The sequence below is a fragment of the Hippoglossus hippoglossus genome, chromosome 6 (genome assembly GCF_009819705.1).
Source record: "Hippoglossus hippoglossus isolate fHipHip1 chromosome 6, fHipHip1.pri, whole genome shotgun sequence".
Classification (NCBI taxonomy): domain Eukaryota; kingdom Metazoa; phylum Chordata; class Actinopteri; order Pleuronectiformes; family Pleuronectidae; genus Hippoglossus; species Hippoglossus hippoglossus.
In genome coordinates, this window is record NC_047156.1 from 26,542,671 (window position 1) to 26,564,315 (window position 21,645).

The window sequence follows — 21,645 nt, forward strand, 5'->3', positions numbered from 1 at the left end:
AACAGGGCCTGCGCTCCCCTTCTGTTAGGAGAAGAGGGGGAGATTTTTGGTAAGGCGTTGAGTAACTATAGCAAAAGTTGGGTTTAAAAATGGCTAGAGAACACAGCAGTGCCACCTATGGATGCATTATAACAGTGGTTCTCAAGTGGTCTGGCTTCGAGACCCACCATCACCTCTTAATGACAAGCCGCGACCCAAATCGAGAAAAATGTTCAACTTCTCAAATTTATTTAATAAAAAGATGGTGCAGTTTGAACCTGAGATAGTACAGAATATCACAGTATGCCAACACAAAAAAACAAGTTTAATTATAAACCAAAACCACCAGCAGGTGGCGATGCTAGAGAGGGAAATATTCCCTTACACTCAATTAGCTGCCTTTTAATTAAAAACCAAAAAGTGCATCTTAAGGACACAAGGTAATACAACTTACATAACAATTCAGTAACTTCAGCCTTTTTTAACAGACTCAACAGTGCTTTCATCTACTGAGAAGTAGTTTCAAAAAGACCCAAATTATGTAGCTTTAGCTGAGAATACTCACTCACTGAATCTATGACAACAAACAAAACTGATCCTATTCACACTCCTTAACAAATACTGTTAATGAGTGTGAATAGACGGCACTCCGCTGCATAAAAAAATCCCCTTCAAAATAAAAGCACAGGATTTTTTTCTTAACATTTTTTTTTGCCAAGGCCTGAGGGGTGTGTACTATGTGGTAACTTTATAAGATTAGCTGAGAATAATTACATCTAAAATACTTAGCCTTGGCCAGGAAGGGTTGATGTCATCAGACGGTGTCCAACGTTCTTTGGGTGTTTCAATCCTAAACCGTAATACCCTCCTGTTGGCTGGTCGGCAGTGGTGGCAAAATCACTGCCCATCTCCTCCTCCTGGCTTCCAGCTCAGCTCCTCTCTCCTGTTCCATAGCCAGCAAGAGGCTCTTTCTGCTGCCTCCCCCATCCTGCAAGCTGCTGTCTTCCTCTCCTTTCCTGTCATTACAATGACTGTAAGCATTCTCCATACCGACTGGGCCGGGTATCCTCTACAGCCGACCTCAACTGGAAACAGCCATGCCTGCCATCCTTTCCCCCTGCAGTCTTGCAAAAGGTCCTGGTATTTGGCACTCTTCCTTTCAAAGGCTTGGTCGCACCTTTCTTCCCACGGGACTGTAAGTTCAATCAGGATGATCTTCTTCGCCTCTTCAGACCACAGAACCGCATCTGGCCTCAGGGTTGTCTGGATGAAGAATATGCAGCACACAACTGAAATAGCAAATCAGTTGAATCAGAGCAAAGCATTTGACACAGTAGCCTGGAGTTTTCTCTGGTGCTCTGTGGTCCATGGACAGGAGCCCAATGGCTCAGATGGTAATTCAGCCAAGGGCACAAGAGTGACCTTTGAAATTGTAAATCAAAATATTCACTTTCACATGTTCCAACTGCTCCATTTTGTCATTACACAGGCCCCTACATCATTTAGGGTTAGGTATGGTCATCAAGATGTAAGGTTGGAGGATTGCTTTTCCTGTTCCCACCTTATCAGCCAAGTTCAGAAGAATTTATTTCGTTGTATCTAAACTACAAAGGATCTCTTCAATTTTATTAAGTGTGTGTCATGTAATGCACGTACAAGTACTGTGTGTTGTACAGCTGAGGGGGTAGGGCGGTCATCCTCCAACTAGATGGTCGCCGGTCCGATCCCAGTCTTCCTCATCTGCATGCCGAAGTGTCCTTGGGCTAAATACTGAACCCCAAATTTGCCCCTCTCATAGAAACATGAATGTTTGTATGAATAGCAAAAAACGGTACTGTACAGCGTTTTGAGTGGTCATCAAGACTCGAAAAGAATTATATATATATAGTCCAGATGTAAGAGATGGTCCAAGAAATAAGATAAAATGAGAATCCTTTTACATCCCATAATGGGGAAATTTGCGATGTATAGAGGGGAGTCAAAAATGTACGTCAGTAAGTAATAGTAAATAAGGATGCAATACTTACAATTGTGGGGAAATGTTTAAAAAAACGATTTAAAATTAAAATAAAGATTTTTAAAAATGTAATAAAGACTAATATATACCCATGCTTGCAGCGACTGTGTGCAACCCTTGTGGAAGCTGCCGCCAAAGTGACCTCTTCTTCAGACGTAATAAAACAACAGAAACATGCCTCCATTCTGCCTGTGTAGTGTCATCCAAGTGTCCCCAAACCCCGACACTGAGTCCAATATGAATGTTGGGGCTTGGGGACACTTGGATGACACTATACGAGCAGTATGGAGGCATGTTATGGTTTTTTTCTGTTGTTTTATTACGCCGAAAGATCTGTTAGTAGATTGCGCCTTAATTCAGCACAAAAACTGCAAATGATCAACTCAAGTATCACGATGATGAATCAGATTGAAAACATCATAAATTGAGTTATTCTCTCTCTAGAGACAGCCACCCGAGGGTCAATAGAAGAGTCTTGAACAGATGTCTAAAACATAAACTTTTCCCAGGAAATATTTTCTGTGTTTCAACTGTGGGTTAGTTCTGGACCCCAACTGTGGTCAGCCTGCCCTAGTAGAGGACTAACTGTGTTTAAAGGGCTGAAACGCTCAATGACACGAAGGTACACAACTGATGATATGTCCTGTAATGGAATTTACTTAATAACCACTTACTTTACTTAATAACTTCCTAGTTTATGCTTACAGCAGACATTTCCATCTAATGTACAGCTCGACATAAACTTTATGGTGCACCCGTTGTCTATTCATGTCTTGCAGAAGTTGATCCTGAGGTCACCTGAATTCTATAGTGACTTTTTGCAGCACTCTGGTTGAACTGTGTTTATCCTTTGTTCGAAGAACTCAGCTGACTGACACTATTTCCTCTCCAACACATTTAAGATGCAGCCTATAAGTCACACCTTTACAGACTATATGTTCCAGACACAGAACAATACATGACCCCATAACATCAAAGAAGTGCAGACCTCCAAACACAAGGGGTATTCACCATCTTGCCCTACGTTCTAAAACTGTATGTCTCTTCAGAACAGACACACAGCAATGGTGAGGATGGAGTTGTGAACTAGTCATCACAACCTGTTTCCTCTCTATTCCTCAACGGAGGATGGAAGCATCATTAAAGAAAAGTAAAGCATATATAATATGTATATGTTACAACCCAGTTTTTGTCGAGGAGGAAGGGAAGCAACACAGCGCAGATGGTGTCAGCAACGCAGCCTTTTATTGTTAAAGTACAACAAATGATTTGCATTAACAACAGTGAACAGTGAACAAAAGTGCTACCATGATTGTTGTCTATGTCACTGCTTACTGTGAAGTGTAAGAACAGTAAAAAGAATTAAGGAATTGATTAATTTATATAGGCCTTAATTAGTCTTGTTATTATCTTCTTCCATGTTGTGGCTGACTCATAGTCTGATCTCAGAATAGTGGTCTGTCTCATAAAGGATCTGATGTTTTCTGTTTGCATTCATTTTGTAATTTACTGCCCACCTGTGGCAGCAGCAGGTTATTGTCCCTGGAAGCTAGTTTTGACATCCAGCCACTTATCAGACCAGTAGCCTTTATATACAGTAGAGTACTATAAAAGCAACAGCTATTAACTGAACCAAACCTAATAATATGTCTTATTAAAATGTTATTTGTTTTACTTTGGGAAAGTTAATCTTAAATATATTACTACATTTAATCTAAAAAAAAAGATCAATATTTTCAAATGAAAACCTGTAGTGAATGCAACCAAGCATAGTGTATGTATCATTGAACAAAAATACTGAAAAATCGGTTGAGTTCTGAACATTTTCATTGTGGATTGACCTACTGCACAAGATTTGACCGTGAGGTACAACAGCAAACAAGATGTGGTCTGGTTAGAATTGAGAATATGTGTTATTCTATTTAGGCAGTATAATTAAAGCAAAATGTCTGACAAATCCTTTGTTTTAAATAGAGACTTACTGGAGATCAGCCACCACTGAGCATTACTCAATCAACAAGGTGTGTGTGTGTCCTGTATCTTTGTGAGGACCATTTTAATCATAGACCCAACAGAGTGAGGACATTTTTGGAAAGTGAGGACATTTTGACCAGTCCTCACTTTTTCAAAGGGCTGTTTGAAGGTTAAGATTTGGTTTTAGGGTTAGGGTTAGGGTTAGGTTTAGATTAGGGTTAGGCATTTAGTTTGGATGGTTAAGGGTAGGGTAAGGGGCTAGGGAATGTATTTGGTCAATGAGTCTCCTCACTAAGATAGAAGTACAAACGTGTGTTAGTGTGTGTGTGCGAGAGGCATATGAGAGGGGGATTCAATCTATCAAAACTTATGTATATTTATATCCTATTATATTATATGGTTATGTTTGACAACTCTCTGTTACCCCCATCCACCAACCCCCTGTAAAGTCAGCCCCTGGTCACAGTAACTTGTAGCTTTTAGTTCCTTGTAAACCTTTTGGTGATTTATCTTTAAGTTTTTCGCATATTACATTGACTTAACACTTGTTTCTGATCGGCCTGAGACGCTGATGATGATGAGAGTTTTATTCCGCCTCCATCTGTGTCAACAAGCTCCGCAGTTTGTCCAATATCACTGTAGAAGAAAAAGATCATCACAGTGTTATTACTATTATTTTAGATGCTTTCTAACAGTGTAAGCTGTTTTTTGTGAGGGTTTTAAATTATGTTACTTTCATCCCCACAAACACCAAATGTCTCAAATCATTATCTGAAACCTACTTCACTCCTATCTAAATACCTGCCAACCTCATGACGGCAGTACATGAGGTGAGGACAGTGACTAATTTACCTCCTGCAGATGGTCTCTGGAAGCTATCATAGTCCCGGCAGGCGTTGATCAGCTGTACCAGTGCGTCAGGACAGTCGTCAGGAAGAGGTTCTTTAAATTTCTCTTCGTACACTTTCTGATAGATTTCCTTTGTTGAACATCCTGCAAGAAGCAAGACCACAAGTGAGTGTGTGAGTGAGCGAGCCATTGATTGAGTGAGTGAGATGCCAAATTCATGTTTGGTATCAGAAAATAAACTCACAGTACAATCTTCAGTTTCACGTACCCATACACACTCCTAGGTTATAGGTATACATGTACTAAGTTATTATCTAGCCTTGTTTATTTAGTAGAATTCAAGCTCTATCAGTTTATTCTGTTTTCTCTATTGATTTTTTTGTCGGCTGCAAACAGGCTACACATAAATGACCCACAATGCATTTATTCTCTTTATGCGACAAGCAGTCAGGCTTTACACCTGCTTGTACCACTGTAATTGCTGCAGTTACTGTTACAACGTGACATTGTTAACTCGCCTGACAAAAGCAGCACTGTGCTGCCATTTTGGATCCTTTCTTCTTCTGTCCAATGCTTTCTTTCTCTTGACGGCAACATTTTGGTAAATGATCTGCTTTCTGTGGGTTTTGGTTCAACTCATATCTGTCTGATGGTTTCAATTGTAGATGTCAAATCAAATACCTAAATAATTGATAAAGATCCCTCAAGGCTCATTATTAGCACTACTGCTATTTACTCATAAATTATATCTATTTCCAACTCAGCGCTTTAACAACCATTTCCAGCAGGCTGGACTACATTTCTAACAATCTGATTGGAGTTTGCAACGCGAGCCTCTCTAGTCACATCTTTGAAGAGTTCCCACTTGGCCATCGGCGACTGCTGATTAAGCATTAATCTTGAACTTTTGTGAACTGACTGACCATTTGGGCTGAAAAACATTTAGTGAGACCTAGGCTCTAACTAACTATATGACTGTTAATCTGCATGTTATCTAAACTAACAAATAAATAACACTTAACATGACAGCAACATATATAATATTGCAGTAGCACACTGAGGAACTTTATATCTATATTGATGACAATGCACTGTGGAGACATAATTTACATGATTTACACAATCACACACTCCAATTCTTCCTAAAAGCTACAATCCACTTTCAAATTTCAAAGTGGGATTTGACTTTTGTGTAATTAAAGTCTTGGAGTGGTGAAGGGTGGTTTATAGAAATGTAACACTAAGAATTATTTGTTTGTATCTGAAGCTCATCTTGCTGACTGGTCTGCAGCTTCAGTGACAACAAGTGACTATCAAACAGAATACAATGATATCTTGCACAAAAAAAAACTTGACACTGTAGATCTTAACAGGAAACAAGTTGCTGGCAGATAATTGGATGCTATTGTAATAAACACAGTGAAAAAGGAATCAAACTTATTCAACTTTTAGCAGCTGACTTTCTTAACTAAAGGAAGTGAATATCTGAGTTGCAAAACTACATTTAGGGTCAGAGTGGGATATCGATGGCTAATCCACACATACACACCTTCAAAAGGTTTCCTGCGAGTTGCAATTTCCCACAGGACGATACCAAAGCTGAAAGACAACATTCTCCATGAATTGAGTTGTTTATCAATGGTTCATTGACAGTATGAGGCAGGGGTAATACTGAGCAGCTGCCTGTATGAACACAATCAGTAGCACCTCCTAGTAAATTAACCACAATAAAGTTGCAATTGATGGCTTAATTAGCGGTTTATAAATCATCTTAAACTAAGACTTAGCATAATCTATAAATCTGAAGACAGTTTGGGTTGCAAGGTTAGTGTTTATCCTCTGGCAGGACAACTTTCCTTTTTTAACCCTTTTATTTATTTGACCATAAAACCTTCTGGAAAACACCTGCGGTGACATGTGGACCAAAGGTGCTTTAGTAGCAGAAACTTATTTGAATACTTAGATAACTGGAGACTTTGAATGATATAAAAAAAAAAGTCCCTTTACCAATTACCTAAAAAGTGCTCCTTGTACGTCCCGAGTGACAAGGTATCGGGATGACTGGTTGGGGCTAGCTGTTTAGCAAGCTAGCTTCAATAGAAGCAAAGACATGGTTGAAGCAGAAGCAAAATAACACTGACATTACTTTGCACCACTTTGAACTGTAAATCTTTCTGCTAGATTTGTATCTAAAGAGCTGTTATTGCTAGTATTAGCTAGCACGAGCAAACATACTAACATATAGCACCTTTAATTACTTTTTGGTAATAAAAATGCCTGAATGCGAGAAAGTTACAATCCTGAATTTAGGATTTATTAACATATGGAACTGTTAATGAATGATTAATTTCAGAGTAAATATCAATGAGCATTTACACACCAGCTTTGTTCAGATTGGATATGCTTGTAGATTTAACAATGCAGTTGAAGAAAATGTTGCCTCATAATGTGTTGAATTGTTTTTAAAATATGTAGGGTGAATTCGGGTGATCTGGGACATTTGTTTCAATTTTGTCTTCTGCGACTTATTCCGATATCTGTTTTACACATTAGATCAATATATTACACATTTCTGTAATCCTTAAGATGTTTTCTTACCACACCAGAAGAAAGAATGGAGATATCATAGATGAGACATGACACAGCTTTCAGTGTTCTTTGTGCCAAAAGAAAGAAAGATCTGCCTGAATTTGACAGGTCACTTTGGAATCTGGAACACTTGTATTAGGGTTTTAAAAGAACCTAAATCACCTTGCCAAGCATGCCAAGCTCAACATTACCAATATAAAAAAAAAGCATTATGCAAAAAGGACAGAAAGCTGAATAAGAAAATGTATATTATTCAAAGAAATGTCATTAATTCATATTGACATACAAGTCATTTGTTTTCATAAAGAGCCCTTAACATTAACATCTTAAATTAAGAAACTTTAATATTCATTTAAAACAATAACAATAACAGATTATTTATTCAGTAATTTGCCTTCTATTCAGGGAACAAACAGGTGAGAGACCATCAGCATTGATCAGCCCATTGTCTTCTCCACATGTTTCGTAACAACAATGGCTGCCGACCACACAGACCTCTTCTTTTGGATCATCTTTTTCCTGGAGAGTTAACTTATTATGTGCTGGTTAGCTAACCAGACAATCAGTTTAAATAGATAGGGACCGACTGCATTTACCATTAACTCCTGTCTGACAAGTGAAGATCATATGCTACATCTCTTTAGTTTATCTGTATTTACTTCAGGAAGTCACTAAATGTATATTTCCCCCATTGTGAGAACTTCAATGTCCCAGATTATCCAAAGCATACTGTCCCACTTTATCAATCATGATTGATAAAGTGGGACAGCTAACAAATGTTTGGAAAAAAAATTACTTTCTACAACTCAGTGCGTTTGTTGAATACATCACAAACATAATTTGATAACATTTAGGAACATTATTTATTTATAAAAGATTGATATCCTTAACATTAATCTTCTCAGAATCCTGACATTGACACTGTCATGCAATTCCAAGGGAGAGCTTCTGAGTGACACTTGCCCCGCCCGTCTCTGTGACATCAACCTCATGAAGTCATGTGATTTTAGTCACATGATATCCATGCTAACCTATAGTTAAAGTCCTATTGACTAGATTTTGTTCGAACAGGATATAAACAGACTGAAGTTTAGATGTCCCAGATTACCTGAATTCACCCCTATGATAAAACAGAAAATATTTGTACCACCCTTGGATATCCCTCTGTCACCACTGTTATTAAGCCTATGTGCTGAAGGTGTAACGCAGCGGTTGGTTAATCTGTGGGTGGTTTCTGACCTGTACATCTCACACTCTTTGTTGTAGTCGTGGTTGATGTCTTTGAGCGTCTGAGGAGAAGAGTAACACAGGGACCCGATCTCGCTCTTTTTGTCCTTTGTTGGCTTTCTCAGTGACGTCTCTGTTTTTGCCAGTTCAAAACCTCCCAGCTGAAAAACAATCAAATTAAATAAAATATCAAGATATTATTCACTGGCCTCAACACCTCAACTGCCACAATTCAGATGGATTGAAGCCAAACCGGCATACTCTGCTTTCACTACCTTGACCCTGTAGCCTTCAGCCACCATGAACTTGCTGCTGTTGATACATCCATGAACCTTACTTTTTTCTTCAGTTTGGTGCAATCTTAAAAGAGAAAGAAATACTCAAATAATTGTATCACAATGATGAACTTAAAATTATGGAAGGTTGTATTTGTTTTCTAAGTCCACAAATAATTCTCACCAACTCTGCAGCTCTGTCTGGGGCGTCTTTCCTCATTGTTTTGGTTGAATGGCACATATATTCAGTCAGCAGCTGTTTAGGCTGACTGCTCAGTCAGCCAATTTACAATGATCTATTTTAATATCAAACAATGTTTTCTCATGTTTCTCCGTTTGACCATTTGTCAAAGAACACGCTATACATTTTTGGTGTGACTAGCGCCTCCATGTGGCCTTTTAAAGATCCCTTTACCTTGGGTTGTTGAAACTTTATTCTGTTTGGTAGAGATAATATTAGGATTAACACAAAAACTTGTCAAATTCTTCAATTGACCTATTTTAGATAATAATGTCTTATTATTATTTAAGACAATACAATCATTTTAATTTAGACAATACAAATTTATGAGTGAATCACTGAGCAGATATCCTTTATGTCACTATGAAATAATGCGATAAAGTACAAACTGTATCATGTCAGTGATTCAATCAACTGAATTAGAGAAAATTGATTTTCAAGATCATTTCGTATTTCACAATATTAATCAATATCATGTTGGAAGATTAAATAAACCTTGACAGATGATTTTATCCTAATGCCAATTTTAAAGGGCACATATTCAAAACCAAACAAAATGGCATTTTGCTTTTTAAACTCACCTGCTCAAATAAATATCCCCCCCCCCCCCCCACCCCCCCACCCTGCTTATTTCTCTGTTCAATATTTCCTTGCACACCTTGCACATACAAATTTGTCAGTAAATAAAACACAAAAGGAATACGTTTACTGACCGGTAGAGTCCTTGTGCTGCGTCCAGACACATACGAACTTTTCTGGTCCAGGACAGTTTAGAGCCAGAATCCAGAACCTGTCGGAGACTCCCCTTCTCACAGTACTCCATGACAATCAGGAACTGAGGGCTGGGTCCTAGGCGAATATACACATTGTTTGAATTCTAAAGGTTTAATTTGAATGGATCGTTTGTGATTTTCATCCTCACTCCTACTCACCGTCCTCATCCTGGACACAGATGCCAAACATTCGCAGGATGTTGGGCGACTCAAAACGTCTCATGGTTTCAACTTCCTTCTTGAAAACAGACTGTACCTCCCTACATTTTAGAGAAAATGTTTAGATTGATACAATACAACAGGCTATGGTAAAACTCATGCAGGACTGAGTTTTCTGGCCAACCGACCATCATTAACTCCTTTAATTAGTTCATTTCTAATTAACTTCTTATTGCTTGATGGTCAGTTGCATCCAAAGATACAGTGTCATTTGTATAAAAATCCTTCTTATTCCCACAGAGATGTCGCAAAACAGAACAAAAGTAAACAAAAGAAGGAATTTTGCACAGAAAAGACTGTAACATTGGAGTCAACTGCCACTTCATACAAGATTCAGATAAACTCTGAGGAACATTTTTGTATTTTGTGGATGTTGATCATCATCCCTTACATTGTAAATGCATGAAGTAGGGATTGCTAAAGGCCCAATATAGAAGAAATGATTACCTGACACATGTTTTAATACAGACTAATTGTCAACCTATACCCTTTAATATCCTCTGACTCATGGTCATCAATATACTGGTGTTAATCACACACTGATTTCATCTACCTGAAGTGCTGAAATTATATTTCTCCAGGACTGTGTTGTTTCGGGGGACAGTAGTCGTGTTTCTATATAATTTTCAAGTACATTAGTTCAACAAAAAAATGTTTATTAGGTGGGGTAGAAATTTGAGAGCTTAACATTGTTTGCAGTTTGCAACACCTTCCATAATTAGACCCACCAACAACCAAAAACCCTGGTGAGGAGTGAACCCTCTTGCAGTTTGCCTTTTAATTGATTTATGAAAATGTTGATTATATCAGTTTAAACCTGCAGCCTCAAGGACTGTAAAAAACAACTTCATACTTTAAATTGGCCAAACTCATAATAGTTTAAAATAAAATTACACTGGTTGTGTTGTCTGGTCAGTTAGAACTGCTTTCTTGTCTTTTCATTCAGTATCCTTCTGCAGTGGAGCACTGACCTTGGACTGGCTTTCACAGGGTCCGTATATCTCTTGATGACCACTGTGAATCCATTATACTGTCCTTTGTAGAGCTCTGAGGTCAATGTCTCCATGAAGGGCCTCTTGGGAAAATGGTACTCCAGTTCTTCTGGTTTGATCATTCGGATTTCCACATCGGTCTTGCTGGGCTTATTCACTGTGAAAATGCACAATTCAATTCAATTCAATTCAAATTTTTTTGTATAGCACTCAAATCATAACACACATCATCTCAAGAGAGACCAGAAACATTTGAGTCTGTCATCTGTCATCCTGGTAACAGCTATGTCACATCTCAAAATGTCCATTAGACCTGTGAAGTCGGATTTTCTGTCATCATAAACAAGTATTGAACATAACACTGACATATCATCACCAACTTAGCAAACAGCTGCTTATCTCCACATCCAGCCATTCCAGAACTACACAATAATGAATTTGGAGTGGCGTTTGTGTCCATGTCCTAAGTCAAACATTTGGATAGTGAGCCCATGAGTGTTAGGGGTCGATGCATGTAGCACTATATGCAATAAAATACTAATCTAGAAAATGGTGATCTGGTGTACTCACATAGCTCCACAATCTTTCCCACATCTCTTCGCATGGCATCCATTTTGTCTTCCTGGTTCTTCATGTACTCCAGCAGCACTGAGGAAGAAATGACACTGATGACACAAAGGCAACGAGACCTTCAACATCATTAAACCATCTTCTCTATAGTATCACAATGTCAATTTAGAAAGTCTAAGCACATTATACTTCCAGCCATAATAAGTGTTCAAATAAGACAAGTCTGATTTTCCAAAACTTGATGAAAATCCAATCTTGGTCAAGACAATATCTGTTTGAATACATTTTGTGGCTTGGGTCAATGTGCAACACCAACAGAATTCTGTCATGAGGGTGTTTCGTTCAGGACATAGAGGAATTACAAGCTACAAAAGCTAAGTCAAAATCAGGTTCCCTCACATTTCTTGAGCTCTGCATCGTCCTCCTTCCCATCGACCTCATCTGCTTTCACTCTGGAGGTCAGTTCAAACACGCGGTACACCGCGTTCCCCTGCTCCACCTGCAGAGCGCCAGACAGCCACTGGAAGGCATCATTTAGGCGTTCATTCACACTGTTGAATTCGTCTCCGTGGCTGCTGGATTTCAGGATGCGCTCCATCAAGTTGGCCAATGTGTACTTCTGGATGAGCTGCTGTGCTGATTTCAGAGTGATGGAGAGTTCCTCGAGGGCTTTTCCCACATCAGCAGCGGCTTGAACCGTGTCCCTCTTTTTGATGGACCTCACCAGCTCCTCCAGGGCTTTGACTCGGTGAGACACACGGTGGCAGCGTTTCTTGTTGGCCTTCACAGTCTCAACCAGGGTGTAGATCTCTGAGGCAATGGACAGGATGGGATCTATAAAGTCCATAATCAGCTAGAGAGAGAGTGAGAGGAAGTTACATTATGCCAATGACAAAAAATAAATCAGAGATGCATGCAAATTAACTTATAACTAGTAAGATTAAGTAATCTACAGTTTCCTGAACTGATGTAACCTGAAGCAAAGTGAGTTCATTTTCAATTCCCCGAGCAAGCCTGATTTAAAAAAACTTTCTCTGCTGCTGTGGCTTGTTGCCAGAAGTAGATAGTGATGATGTTCACTTGCCAAGAACTTCTTTGTTTTTACAATACAAGAGGTTACAATTCTCCCTCCGAACAACACTACCTCGTCAAGCCAGACCAGGCCAACTGGATTAGGACAAACTGATTAGTATCCTAATTTAAGAAGACGAAAAGAGGTGATTGGACATTGGCACAGCTTTTTGACTTTGGGGTAAAAGAATGAAGATGCTGAACTTGCTGTGTTAGACTGGTAAGGGAAACTGAGAAGGGCTGTGGTTACTGTCGAAAATATGGATTCATCTGCCACTGAAAATAGTTCCCAACAAAGAACATTTTAGTGATGTTTCAAAAAAACTACAGCAACCACCTGTTTAATCAAATTACTGAATCTTTTCTGTTAAATAACACTATAAGTTGTGTCCATTTGTTTTACTTCCATAGGAACCAATGGGCTTGGAGCTGAAAGTCACAAATGGAGTATGGGAAGTCAAAAGTTGAGACACAGCCTACCACTTTTTGGGTTTGGATCTATTTATGGCATTTCGCTGATGGAATAAAATGTCATGTCCTGCTGTTTGGTCCACACAACGAAACACAGAATGAACCACAGCAGGAACTGAAACTTTCCTGACGTGACTGAGTGTTGATTTCCTTTTTTTTCAGACAGATTTAATGCTGCAGGTCTCTGGACATATAGTCTTAACATTACCAACGTACCACACATCTGAATTCAACACGAACTGGTCTGTATGTGTATGAAAGCGCCATGGGCTATGATGTTGATGGTTTATTCATAAAGTTTAAATCATTATTGAACTACAGTTTAGAGTGCGGACATAAATGATGGGCCACCCTGACAGAAGCAGGGCATATAGATTATGGTCCCAACCACTAAAGTGCAGTGGATGATATAATCAATCCTCGACATCAAGAGAAGATTAAAAATTCTGTAAAATACCAAGCTAATGCTGTTTTATTTAAATTCAATAAACCATATTAAGTATTTTGTACTTGACATGAATGATACACTCTACATGTTATACTTGTTTAATACAATTTTTTTTTCCTGCAGTACGTTTTGTTGTTATTACCCTTTCTTACCCTGTTGGTGTCATGAGATGTCTATAGATTACAGCTGTGTATTGATCAATTTATAAACTGGGAGAATTGGTCTCAATATTCAATATTCTCAGGTTTTTCGCCCAATGCGTCGTCAGCAAAACCTTCTTAAAGAGTAAAGCGCCATAGGGAGCTGTCAGCAGGGACAACCAAAACAAAAAGATGACTTACCTGTGAGTGGAAGTCAATGAAAGCTGACTGTCTCTACCCAGGTAAAGTGTCTTTTGTTTGAGTGCTGGGAGAAAATGAAACTGTCTCTGCAGACTTCGAGTCCTCCCTCTGCTGCTCACAACTTCCTCTTCCTCTGTGACAGTTGTAGTCCTTCCCCCCTCTGGGTTTTGCTCATGCACCTCTGCTCTGACACATCCTGGATTTATTAACCTGTTGGTTGAAGCAGAAGCATAACTCACTGCAAGGTGATGGAGGTGCAGAGCAGATCAGGTCTGGATGCTTTGTGACTTGCTGTTTTATTGATGATCTGTCAGGCCAGCTGTTTTCAGGGTCAGAGGGTGTATTAGTACCGGGGGTCCTCAAGACCAAACTGATTGATCCTTTTTCTATTCCACATTGGCACGTCATGTCAGTGATATATGTCCATCAACCTTGTCAGAGTGGGCACCCTATTTTTTAGATTGTGAATCTGGATGCCGAATCCAGGTGACACCCACAACTGGTGTTATAAAAACAATTGAATGGAGCAACGGCTACATTGTTGGCTTAAAGTTAATGCTGCAGGAAGAGCACCAGTCTGAGGGAGCAGTTAAACAGAAGATATTATTGCACCCAAAAGTGTGAGGCTGCGGTCAAAGACAACTCACCCTATTCAATAAGAGATGCTAGAAAGACATTGTCTGTTTGGACGCAACAAGTAGCATTTTATGGCTGAGGGACAAACATCATCTTTCTATATCCAAATTTCTGACATATATTTGGCATAAATTTGACATTGGACATCACTAAATACTGACACTTTTCTTTCATTTACCTCAGTAAATTTTGTTTTTCAATGACCAAAAAAAATCTCACACAATTCTGCAGACTGTCGTCAGAGAGAGGGGGAAATCATTTTGGTGACAAAATGATTTTTCCATGCTCAAAAGACAACTCATCATCATCTCAGTCAAATGTGACTTTATTTTCTTTCATTTGCAGCACTAATTTGTCACTTTATTTATAATGAAGAAATTAGATCTGAAATGTGAGGTAGAGAGTAAGGCTGAAAGCGGCACTGTTCTGACTCATGTGACACCCTAAAGCCACAGAGTGAGAACTTTGAAACTAATTGTACATCATCTAGTGAAAATGAACATGTAATTATTTTGTTAACGTATAAAATAATAATAATGAATAGACAGGTATATTTACAAAAGTATGCTCTGCGTACATATAGGCCTCAAGTCATCCATTTATTATCATAATTAATGTTCGGATTGTAAAAACTCCTCCTGCAGAGTTTACAGAGTATAATGAAGTATGAATGTTTTAAACATTCTGCAAGAAAAATTAAAATAAGGACAAAGACATTTTTGAAAAGACTTTTGATTGATGGACTCTGTGTTGAATTTCTGTTGACTTCTTATCCTTCTGTGTCTTTTTTTATACTTCCTGTCTTTGTCTGACTTTCTGGCTCCTGTCGGATTCTGTCCTGTTGTGTCACACCTGAGCTCAAGGATATCTGCCTCCTTTTGGGTAAATATGCTCCCCACTCTCCTCCGTCAGATAACCCGTTTACCTACATGGATATACCTTTCATTTCTGTTCCGTTCACTTTGGTTTCATTCAGTCCTGTTTGTTTCGGTCATGTTCCTCCTCCCGAGGTTTTACCACATGCCAGTTTCAGTGCCCGCCAATCAGCTACCAAAGACTGTAAGTCAGATTTATTAAATTCTCCTTTCTGCATGACTTGCCATTTCACGTGCCTCACAGCGTCTGCATTTGGGCCCTCACCTGTTTCTACATGTGACACACTGGCTTTTGCTTATTAATTTGCGCTGTGAATCCAGGATGTGAGATTGACATTTTATGTTTCAGTGACTTGAATAGCGTATACGTTTTTTCCCCGTTAATATGTTTTTTTGTAGTTTTTCCTTACTTCCTTAGTTGAGGGTTAAGGAGAGAGGATGTCGCACCTTGCTAAGCCCTATGAGACAAATTGTTATTTGTGAATGTAGGCTATACAAAAAAATTTGATTGATTGATTCACTTTGTTTGTCACTATTATCAACTCTACCAGCTGATGTCAGCGTTTCTTCTCATATAATTTTGAGAATTTTATTCATGCTTCTGACGATGTTGCTCATAATTAACGACTCTGCCTCTGTCCTGTGAACGCACTCGTAGTTAAGAAAACCCAGAGTTAACTGAGACAGTTGATAACCAGCTTCGTAGCACAGGTTATAATGATGGTCGATGTAGGTGTATGTGAAGCAGGATAACAAAAACATATCCTGGGTTTGTTGAACTTGATCTGTGGAGCAGGCCCTTGGTTAGATATAGAATAAATAAAATAAATGAATAACAAGAAGTCGTCAGATGATATTACTGCACACTACTACTCCATTAAACCACCAGCCACTAAGTTTACAATTTGAAATCTTTGGTGACAGAAGTCAATTTATTCATTAAAGGGGACATAGCATGCCCATTTTACCACAAGTTGATATGGTTCCTTGGGGTCTTAATGAAATGTCTGTAACATACTTTGGTCAAAATACCACAAGGATCATTTAAAACAGCACCCTTTTTACCCTGTATAAAACAGCCCTCCACAGAGTGACCTGCTTTGAGTGCCTGTTCCTTTAAATGCTAATGAGCCAGCTCCCCCCTCCCCCCTTGATTTTAAACAATATAAATTTATATTAACTGGGGGGGGATGAGGTGGGGGGTGGGCCAAGGCCATCTAGGGAGACTTCCAGTGTATTGTTACGACACAATACACAGGAAGCTCATTCCAGTCACTCAAGCATGACGTTTCTGACTTAGAGGAACCATAACAAAATGCGCGAGTGTTTTTTCCCCAGAGGTTTTGGGTTGGTAGACATGCCAGATACCCACATTAACGTGTAGAAGCACTAACAAAGTGGAATTTGCATGCTATGTCCCCTTTAAAATCTATTGAACCTGTAACAATACTTATCAGATAAATTCCAACTCCAATGTGATGTCTCAAGACGACTGTTTATTCCTATTCTTATTATTCTTATTATTCCTATTCTTATTATTATTCTTATTATTATTATTATTACAACATTTTTCAAATGTCAACTATCAATATCACTGTCCAATAATCAATAACGTATACAACTACAACTACAGCTACATCTTTTTTCATTTTTGTTTTCAGATTTTTTACCAGCAGGGTAAACACACGCTGCTTTCTGGGGCAAGACACACACTTTACTTTATAGGATTATATAGTATTATTGAAGTTATTTTAGAATATAGGACAAGATGTTGAATATTCCTTTTACATTTGAAGGTCTTCTGCAGAAATTAAGTTACCAACTACCAGTAGATGTTAGCAGGTGTTATCGGCCACCAGCAGATGTTGGGGACATAACTTTGCACCTTAGCGCCATCAAGTGTTTTGGGCTTGTTACCAATGATACAGGCTAAACTTGAGGGTACGCTGAGGCAAAAGGTAAATCTGTCTGGCTACTGGCTTGTATGGCAGTACTATGAAAGCCATGTGGCCCAGTCAGTAGAGCAGACATCATTACATCTATGCCTTTTTAAACTAAACACTTTCCCTTTTTGAACATAGGACAAGATGGAGAATATGTAATGTATGTTCTGCCGCACTAATTATTGCCTACCACCAGTTGATGTTATCAGATGTTAATGAACACCAGCGGATGTTAGGGACATATCTTCAGTTTCGGATTTTAAACACAAGACACCCTCTTCTAAGGCAGGCCCACCACAGGTGGATCAGATCTGGGTGCATGTCCCTAGCATCTTGGGGCCAAGTTGGGATCTTTCCTCCTGATCCAGAGTTCTGCAGTGTGTGATGTTTCTTTTATGGTCTGGCGCAGGACTTGTCCGTGGATCCCCAGATCTTTGAGCAACCTGATGGTGGAAGTTGCAATGAAACCCCTGCAGCCAACCTCCACAGGGCAAATGCCATGTCTGCATACCGCAGCCTTTTCCTCTCATTAGCTTCATCAACATTATCCTCCCAGGATACTGTCAATTCTATGAAGTAAACGACACGCAGGGTGTTGGACCAGAGTATCAGGTCTGTTGTAAGGGTGGTAGTTACAATATGTGATGAGACTGTAAGCCCCTGGCCCACGTCCACCATAATTCCCAAGTCTCGGGCCTCCTCAACTGACCAGTAGGCAGTTCTCTTTGTTTCTATTGTCGCTGCAAGGCATTTGAGTACCTGGTTGTGTCTCCACGTATACCTACCTTGGGAGAGACTAATTTTACAACCAGTGAGGATGTGCCTGAGGGTAGCTGGAGTTGAGCATAGTGGGTGTTGAGGAATTTTTGACCATCCTCACACATTACTGTATATGCCACTATGTATATTGTATATTACATTATATCTCTACAGGAGAATAGTGCCTGTCTAAATCCACAGATTCTCCCTTCTCTGTCCAAGTACCAAAGGTCAAGTTATAGATAAAGGGACAACCAACAGTACATAAGCGTGTCTACGCTCATGGACTTTCATATCTAATTAAGATGCCCCAGACAGAGAGGCACCAACTTCAACTCTTTTCTAAATTACACCAGTGACAAGACGTAAGGACAGAGTGTGATTTAGGAATGCATACTTTAGGCTTAACTATCCAATAGGATGCAAACACCTACATGTAACATAGAGAGTGACAGCAATTCTAGCCATTCATGGATGTGCTGTTGGAACAGGTGACCCAAGCAGAGGAAGATATATGGGGGTGCTGTGGGAGACATCTTGAGACCTGGCGGTGACAATTGCTCATGTTACTCTGTTAGCGTGTGTATATTGTTTCACCTTCTGGTCTCCTTGAGGCATCAAGTCTACATTAAAATCTTCCTTTCACCAGCTTCCAGACAACTTCCATAACAGTGGGCAGGACGGATCTTAATCCTGCTTGCTTCCATTCCCCACAGATCCTTACAGCTAGGTCCTTATTTTCTCAATGCTCTCCCATTTCATCTACTGCCCCTGTCTTGCTTCCTGACACCAATTTTCCAGGAATACCAATTTTTGCTGCTCTGAAGGAGTTGCCTTGTTCCACAGGGGTCCACTCTGACCTAGGCCCAAACCTTCTTTCCCCTGCTGAAACTCCACAAAGGAGTGTTGGATGTCAATAAATCAATACATTTACAATACATTTGGTTCTAAGAACATTTACATAATCTGAGCTGCAGTCACAGAAACTACAATAACTGCAGACAGGTCACCTATACCTGTGAAGTGTAAGAGCTCCAGAGTGTCACTTGTGCAGGACATGGAGCTGGCCCCTGCTGCTGTGTCCAATGTGTGAGCTGAAAGAATTTAAATAACTGGGGTCTAAATCTGAGCAAGGAACATAAATGACGTTCATTGGAGGATGATATCTTACCAGCTGACCTGCTGTAAAGATAAAAGAACATCAAATATCTCATACTCTCTCTCATACACACACCTGGATCACTAAAGGCAGTGTAATGGAAAATTCCACTGATCAATGTCTTACTACTGTGATGAATGTCTTACTGCTGTTTTGACTGTTTCCTGTGCACTTAGCAGATGCAACCTCAAAGTTCATGCCCTTACGCAATTTCACCTCCTGTTGACTTTTATCTGTGCAAGTGATGTCAGACATTTCCTTCGTGCTTTCTGTCGTGTTTTCTGTTTATCACATTGTATGAAACCCATCCTTTTTAACTACTCGTTGTTGCACTCTGAGCCATGTTGCTGGCTGTGTAACCCTCTGCAGAGCTAATAATTAAAACTCAAAGAAAACTCCGGTCTGAGAAACTCATTATTTCAAATGTCATGGTAATTTCCACTACAGCAGCTTGTGTCTACATCCCCTTTTGCAGTGAGTAAATCATTCCTCTTAGTTCTATCTTAATTTTTATATTGATATTTTTTACCATAGGGTCCTTTTGGAACATGTTTAGAAGAATGCTGTTTTCTGCATTGTTTAAAAATCAAGCAATGTTGATGTTCCCTTTGTGTTTTTGGTTATGTTTGTGTCTATCTGTCTATCTATCTATAAAGACAAATTGTGATCAAGATACATATAGGTTGATAGTTTTATAGTGTCTATTCTCTTAGAGAAACTAAGAATGAAGAATGTTTCTAAATGATCTCACACAGTACTATACTGTAAGTATCAGCCAACATTCAGATACCAGTATATCTGCACTAAGCTACTCTCACTATAATTGGTCAAGCTCTAGTGCCTCTGCACCAGTGAATACATATTTAATCACTGATCCACTGGAGAGATGGATTTCATCAATGGATGAAAGATTGAGGAACAAATTTGCAATTTTGAGATTGTTACTATTCATGTGGCAAAATTATTTTTGCAATTTTTCCATATAATGGAAACATGTTTAATAGCTGTATTGGGCAGCTCATATCCTAATATAGCAGCTATCTAGGTATATTTAAGTTGCTTTGTGTTATTCAGGCATATCATTTGTATTTTTTTTTACATACTGTTAAAAAAATTAATATATTAAAGGGGACATATTATGAAAATTCCACTTTTTTAGTGCTTCTACACATTCATTTGGGTATCTGGCATGTCTACCAACCCCAAAACGCTGGAAAAAAACCACTCGCGCGCGTTTTGTTATGGTTCCTCTAAGTCAGAAACGTCACGCTTGAGTGACTGGAATGAGCTTCCTGGGTTTTGTGTCGTCACAATACACTGGAAGTCTCCCTACATGGCCTTGGCCCACCCCCCACCTCATCCCCCCCGCCCCCCCACACTCGTTAGGCCGGGTTTACACCGGACGCGGAAGCGCCGCTGCGAGGCAGCGCAGCGCCATTCTCAAGCGCGCAGCCGCCTGGCTGTTCACACGGGACGCGCATTTCTCCGCTGGTCAGCCCCATAGACTGTATATATAAGGTCAGCCCGTGATTCTGCTTTCTCCGCTTGTTGTTGTACCCGTTGAATGTCGGGGTTCGGGGGTAAATGATGATGGTCTTCATAGCCCCCCCCCCCCACCTCTCTTTCTCTCTCTGTCTATCTGCTTGTGTGCTTGTAGTGGATGGGCAGAGGGGGACATTTAATTATGTGATTGGGAAAATTGGGAAAATTAAAACTCCAGGACAACAGAAGGGGAATACAAAGTATGGGATGCATATTTGATAATTTATATCATATAAAATATGTCATTTATATTGTTTAAAATCATGGGGGGAGAGGGGGGAGGGGGGAGCTGGCTCATTAGCAAGGAACAGGCACTCAAAACAGGTCACTCTGTGGAGGGCTGTTTTATACAGGGTAAAAAGCTGTTTTATATGATCCTTGTGGTATTTTGACCAAAGTATGTTACAGACATTTCATTAAGACCCCAAGGAACCATATCAACTTGTGGTAAAATGGGCATACGATGGGTCCTTTAAATATTTCCTTTATGTTCTTTACTTCCTCTGAAAGTACTGCACATTATCTACTAATGTCACCAACATCTGTCTGTCTGTGTAATCTTGTGATTACTGACTTCACACTTCACATGTGTATTGTTGATAGCCCAGTGAAGTGTACATTTTGTAAACCATGTAGGACACAACGTTTTCTAATTTCACTCTTCACCATGGACTGTTATAAAAAGCTCTGAACAC

At 39.4% G+C, this 21,645-nt stretch overlaps 1 protein-coding gene across 2 annotated transcripts; it reads right to left on the reverse strand.

Annotated features, from left to right (window-relative positions):
• Window positions 1–4,214: 4,214 nt before the first annotated feature.
• Window positions 4,215–14,076, reverse strand: LOC117762790 (mixed lineage kinase domain-like protein). 2 transcript variants are annotated; one of them, XM_034587396.1, is made up of 11 exons: window positions 14,037–14,076; window positions 12,105–12,558; window positions 11,706–11,783; window positions 11,115–11,292; window positions 10,084–10,184; window positions 9,865–10,000; window positions 8,911–8,995; window positions 8,648–8,796; window positions 6,369–6,418; window positions 4,823–4,963; window positions 4,215–4,606 (listed from the first exon to the last, which is right to left on the reverse strand). In XM_034587396.1, exons 2-11 carry the CDS (start codon window positions 12,550–12,552, stop codon window positions 4,557–4,559), a joined length of 1,416 nt encoding a protein of 471 aa, XP_034443287.1. In that variant the 5' UTR covers window positions 12,553–12,558; window positions 14,037–14,076; the 3' UTR covers window positions 4,215–4,556. The 2 variants fall into 2 exon arrangements, with proteins under 2 accessions (XP_034443287.1, XP_034443288.1); XM_034587397.1 differs by having other exon boundaries at window positions 12,105–12,554; window positions 14,037–14,067.
• Window positions 14,077–21,645: the final 7,569 nt, after the last annotated feature.